Source organism: Glandiceps talaboti, chromosome 1 (assembly GCF_964340395.1).
Source record: "Glandiceps talaboti chromosome 1, keGlaTala1.1, whole genome shotgun sequence".
NCBI classification, from domain to species: Eukaryota; Metazoa; Hemichordata; class Enteropneusta; family Spengelidae; genus Glandiceps; species Glandiceps talaboti.
In genome coordinates this window covers 1,681,153-1,687,500 of record NC_135549.1, presented here as the reverse complement: position 1 = coordinate 1,687,500, position 6,348 = coordinate 1,681,153, and the positions used below count along the sequence as shown (strand labels likewise).

The following is a 6,348-nucleotide window of genomic DNA, read 5'->3' as shown; positions in this document are numbered from 1 at the left end:
ATTAAACTCCGTGGGTGAACATTTCCATCAATTCTGTAATTAAACTGAAAGGGAAACCCACGAATCGGTTGACGCATCCGATGACTCATCTGAAAACTGATAGTACGTGTATCAGGGTGTAATGTAGTAGCAATAAGGGTAGTCTCTATTTTTAGACCTTGGCACACAATGTCATACCTACGAGGCCGTCCATAACATGGGTCATCATCTATTCACGTGATAACCATGTCTCCCATCTCTGCAATCGGCAAGTCCCAAATACTTGCATGATTAATGCACGTATAGATGTTTATATGTGCATACACAGTTTTATACGGCAAGCAGATCTAGGCCAGTCGTTCTTCGAATTTCTCTGTTGACATCTGACTACTTTCTTGGTATGGAAAGATGTATACAAGGAGGACCCCTTAGTTGTACTTCCCATGGACACACCATAGATTTCAGAAATGTAGGAGTTTATTTGATTATTAATTCCAAAGTCACGAGGGAAAATGTTGAATTCAAGTCACATGACATCTTTATATCAACCTTTATCCCAATCCACATAATACGTGACTATGCATTTCATTAACGAGTACTCCTCAACAAATTGAACTCTAAACTGAACGAAAGCTCCAATGAAAGTAAATACTGATACGAAACAACTACACGGCGCACGGAACGCAGACGCTTGTGGACTGGGATTTCTGTTGAACACAAACGCTTGTGAGTTGGGATTACTGTTGAAAATCTTGCAGTGTAATAATCGTGACGTATATACTAGCCTTTAAATACATCATGCGTTGGACTTCAATAAAGTGTATAATTATGGTAATAATAACATCGATATGCAAATACAATTAAAACTAGTAATGTAAACCAAGACTTTGTTACACCGATTGGAAATAAATATTTTCGAGGCTGCAAATATTATTTTCGTCATTCCTGACAGATTCTATAAAATAAGTAATGCTGGATCAGATTCTTTTTCATTGCCGTTATGTAAAAAAAAGTGTTCGTTATTATAGAAAGGAGAAACACGACGATGACTCTGCATATTTGGTTTCTTCATCAACCTTTACATGTAATTCTATCTGTAAAGAGTCCGGTTTCGCAGATCACGCTGTCTGTACTAGGTCGACAACCCTCTCTGCTAGACAACACACATACGTGAAACTGTTACACACGTGACTTATACAGTACGAAACTGATTTTCTTCATTTCTAACGCATATTGCATATACTAGTCTAAGAGGAGTATTGTTACTGGGTGGGTATGTTGATTCTTGTGAACCCACTCTATGCAACACTTTCAACGTGTGTAGGATCGTCTTTCATTGACAGTCTTATATTTCATATTATTCTAACAGAGACAGTACACCACCACCATGCCTGCCTACAGGGTACTTGCTGCTTTATCACTTACGGCGATTTTGATACACTGTTTTACATACTGGTAATACACCGTCATTGAAGTACAAACAAATGATACTAAATTACTATGGGAATGTTGATTCACCAAGTAAAGTTGTCTTCCTGCAATATTGTAGTACATGTATTTATGTATTATAATCTAGTAGAATTGTTTTATTTTATTTTATTTTAAAAGGCAAAGCTCATCAGGCCATACGATGGGGCTTCTTAAAAATAGCTCAAATGGTATTGTAGCACAACTACAAAGTTGACGTATGATACTTTATTGAACTTCAACGTATTTCCGTCAAATATGTAAAAGAAATTTAACTATCCTTGTTGTTACCTTTGCAATATATGACATTATTTGACTTTTACTATAGGCATGACCTTGTTGCTAGGCATATTTTATGTTTATTCAACAGTCATGGGTGTTATGACCAATTGTATCAATATATCTTGTACAACATCTGCTGATTGACACTTCTAGAAACATCCTGCCAAAATTCAGTCCCATCCACCTGGCAGTCCTGTGGTATAACTGTTTGACCAATGTGAACATTGTATACTGAAATTTAATTTGCATATCACAAATGAGATCATCATGTCATAAAGAATTCTTCATTTACACATCCCCAAGAACAACATCCCAACCAAATATCAGACCAATCTGCCAAGCATTTTTTGAGCCTTGTCACACATCTGTGGTGCAATTGTTTTTGTTGCACAATTTCCCCATCTAAACACCCTAAAGTATGTCCCTACCTTATACCAAAGCAATTGGATTGGCAGTAGTTTACATTAGGTTGTTTATATCACACACACACACACACACACACACATTTCACCATGCCTAAGTTCAGTTGTGCTGAAAAACACCAGACACTATATTGGCACAAGCTGAGTTTATAAGCTATTTGACTCAAGTGAAAGTACATACATAAAACCATAATTAAACTATACTGGTATAATTAATGTTAATGTCGATGCATGACTTAGATTGCATTGAAATTGTATTATGGTGTTGTAAGCACACTTGGTAACATATTAGTGGTTCCTTGACATTTATTATATTATATGAATCATGAATTATGAATAATGACATCCGATAATCCAATATTCGTTCACTCAATTTTGAAACAAGGTTGTTTTCTTTATCTTGCAGCATAGATTGCCACAACAAATCAACATGAATCACTATGCTACCAAGAAAACCATAGCAACGGGTCTGCTTGTTGTGTCTCTGCTAATGGCAAATGCAGCATTGTTGAAATCAGTGCTCCAACAGGGAAAATATTATGAATTCTATGGCTTCCTAATCAGTATGTTGGTTCTTGCCATTCTAGCTGAAATTACTGCTGGTGTACTCCTCTTGCTGATAGGCCGTGATGATCTCAATAACATCTATAAACAGAAAAAACTGGACTGGTTAAATAACATCGCTACTGCCTGCGTGTTTGGCATCACAGCGATAAATATCTTCATTGCTGCCTTTGGACTTAAGAACATTCCACTTGGAGAAGTCGAAACATGAAGATGTGAAGATTTTTTATGGTGGAAACAAGCTTGGCATTGCACTTTTTGTAACCGCAACATGGAAGATACAAAAAAAGTTTCAAATCATTGGGAAAAGTCAATACAATAGACATCATAATATAAAGACATTATTGTCACATTTTTATATGGGCAAATTTCACTTTTTGAAATTATATTATTAAAGGAGTCATTATATGGCAAGTGCAAGCCAAGTTGTACACTGCCAACAGAAAATATAGGATAGTCATGCTTGCCATTTCAACTTACCTATTTCTGGTTCCATACTTCAAGTATGAGTTAAAATGCTGAAAATCAACATTAGCTTCCCCATTTCTTTCCTTAAGAGAATAATTAAATTAAGAGTTTTATTTTGTCACTATTTATCTTGACTTGTAGTGACAAGGCTCCTTAGGTCACTCATATTCCTTGGCTGAGTGAAGAAAAAAAACAGGAGAGTAACTACATATTATCCTCTAATATATTCCTTTGTTCAGCCAAAAAATTACTAAATCATGACCTAAGGAAGCTTGTCACTATGAGTCACTAGACAAGAGGTGGCAAACCCTTAGGCCAGGAGTATTTTCAGGCTGAATGAAGAAAAATGTTGTGGAATAATATAACTATACCTCCTAAAACATAAATCATGTAAAATTGTGAAAATAATGGCGATTTTGAATGTTTAGACTCATAGTTAGAGCACCCGGGAACCAGTGACGTAGACACAGGTTGTTGTGACATAGAACAACAAGGGTATATATATTTTCTGTTCAAAGACAATAACTTGGTTCATGCATCGTATAATAAATGTAATAACTCTGTCCTTTATATATGAATTGTAATGGTGTGTAAGCTTTTATAGTCAGTAACATTATAATATACATGCCCTATGGTGAAACCAAAGCTTACACACTAAGTATACTTCAATTCAAATCCACCATACTGTAATAAAACCATACCATTAATGTAGTAAAGAATTTATTTTTTACTTGCATGTCACACCAAAATATTTCTATTTTTGATTTTGTATTTTCAATCAGTCTGACATGCATAATAAGTAACCTTTATTTAACATAACAGGGTTTTTTCAATTTTCATAAACATATCTCTCACAGAAAGAAATTATATTTATCAATATTTTTGGTTAAAAAGCCAGAAAAAAACGTATATAACAAGGCACTCTTTCAACTTATGTTTTATAAGATACCACTGCTAAAAGAAGAATAGATCCATTTTTTCTAAACTCTCTTGGATAACTTTGTAAAATATATATTTGTTATCTCATTAGGCCAAATAAAAAAAATGTGTGTTTCTGATATTACCTGACTAACCCTAGTTTAATAAAGCCGCCGACCCTAATATTTATTACATTCAAAAATTAAGACGATTTTGTTACCAAATCATCTTTGGTTACTTCTTTAAAATCACATTCCAGAGAGAAATGATGTCATTTCAGCCTATAACAGCACAGTCTGTATATTCTGTTTGTCTACTTCTGAATCACATAATTGTCTTCATTTATTTCTTTTCTACCTCATCAAACTCTAACGGAAGTATTGTGACCAATTTGTGACATATGCTGCATCAAATATGAAACATTTCATTTGTTGTGTTTTCTATTAAATCAATGGAGTTACATACAATGCAGAATTAATTACTCTGAATGTATTTATTTTGGCACACTAAAAAATTTTAACATCCTAGCTCCACTTTATTTTGACTGCTAAACAATTTTTGACTAAAATGAAATTATAGTACCATCACTTTTTTGAGTAAATGTATTGATCTGAAATAAATCTACCTTAATTTATAGTTATTCAGAATTTAGTAAAGTTATTCCATATTCACACTGACTTATTTTGGCACAACTATTGTTTCAATTAAATATGCTGAAACATGTCTGGAGCCAACATATAATAGTGGTAGAAATAATATTTATATTTTGTATTACAGTTGTTGTAGTCTATTATTACATCTTTCTAAATATAATATACTCAGATGACTCAGTAAATCAGATATATATTTTTATTGATGATCAACTGATGGAGACACCATCGGTAGTCATAGCGATATTCATCTTTGATGATGTAATGTGGTAAGAATGGCACAGCTGGTTCATGCCTGGGATGGCTAGTCAAAACCTATTCTAGTCAATCCTGTATTAGTTTAATTCAGACACACACAGAGTTCAATTTTTCCCTAAGTGTTACTTTCACTGATGCTGTTTTTGATATATTTAGTAATAGTGGATTTCACTGCAAGTATGGGAATTCCTATGTCATACCTTGAAATGGATTTTATGTGCAATATTTCATTATTTTCATCTTGACAAGTAGAAATATTACCCATTATAGATTTCCTTGGCTAATTAAGTCACTTAGAAGGACAAGATATACTAGTCCAAGAGTAGCAGAATTAGATAGGATACATGTACAAATATATTCTATAAAACTGCCCTTGAAATAACACCAATAAAGGGGTCCTTCAGTTCGTTATCCAAACTTTGCAGCTGTCAAATGATCGACTTATTTAGGCTATCCAGGGTTCATAGGTGACATGTGTTTTGTAACACCATCAACTCCATGGCTATATCCAGGGCTACGTTAAAAATAATTTGTGTTTTGTAACACCATGGATTCATTATCTGAATATCCAGGGTCGAGGCTAAAAGGTAACATAATGCTCTGTATAACACCACCAAGTCAATGATGTGATTATTGGGATTATGCTCTGTATAACACCACCAACTCAATGGTTAGATATCCAGGGTTTGGGATTATGGGTAATGTATACTTTATATAACTACTGACTCAAATTAAAACCAATCAGGGGCAGTGTCCTGTAGCATTATACACTTTTAATCAAAATAGTTACACATCAGATATTGTAGTTGCCAATTACAATATAATATTTGACTATCCAGTTACCACTTTACATTAACAGTCTGGTATCTTCAAATCCTGTCAATTAATGGATGAGTCGAAGTCATACTTCTAGCACACACAGATATGTATAAAACACCTTCTTCAAAAGTATATTTTTCTACAAAAGGACGATATTACGACTGAGGAACATCATGCCAAATATAGTGTAGGTGTAATAAAGTTCCTATCAAGTGCAATGACATTGTATGAATCCTCTTTACTTGATACCACTATACATCTATCACTACAGTTTAGTGATGACACTGCACAAATATTTTTACATGATTCATTGTTGCATGAACTATTTTATATTGTTCAAACAAAAGAACCACCAGATGTGAACACTCCCAGTTCCAATATGTTACACTATTTGTCTATAATAACAAATCTATTATTAAAAATATTGATATAGAATTGAAATATAGATTTTTCTACAAATCTAGGGTATGTCACTGTCATCATCTGGTCAATACAGTCAGGGTATGTCAGTGTCATCATCT

At 33.8% G+C, this 6,348-nt stretch overlaps 1 protein-coding gene across 1 annotated transcript; it reads left to right on the top strand.

The window, feature by feature from the left end:
• Positions 1-318: 318 nt before the first annotated feature.
• LOC144442989 (ninjurin-2-like) lies at positions 319-2,925 on the top strand. Its single transcript, XM_078132366.1, has 2 exons — positions 319-448; positions 2,557-2,925. The coding sequence occupies exons 1-2, from the start codon at positions 380-382 to the stop codon at positions 2,923-2,925; spliced, it is 438 nt and encodes a 145-aa protein (XP_077988492.1). The 5' UTR covers positions 319-379.
• The last annotated feature ends 3,423 nt before the right edge of the window (positions 2,926-6,348 follow it).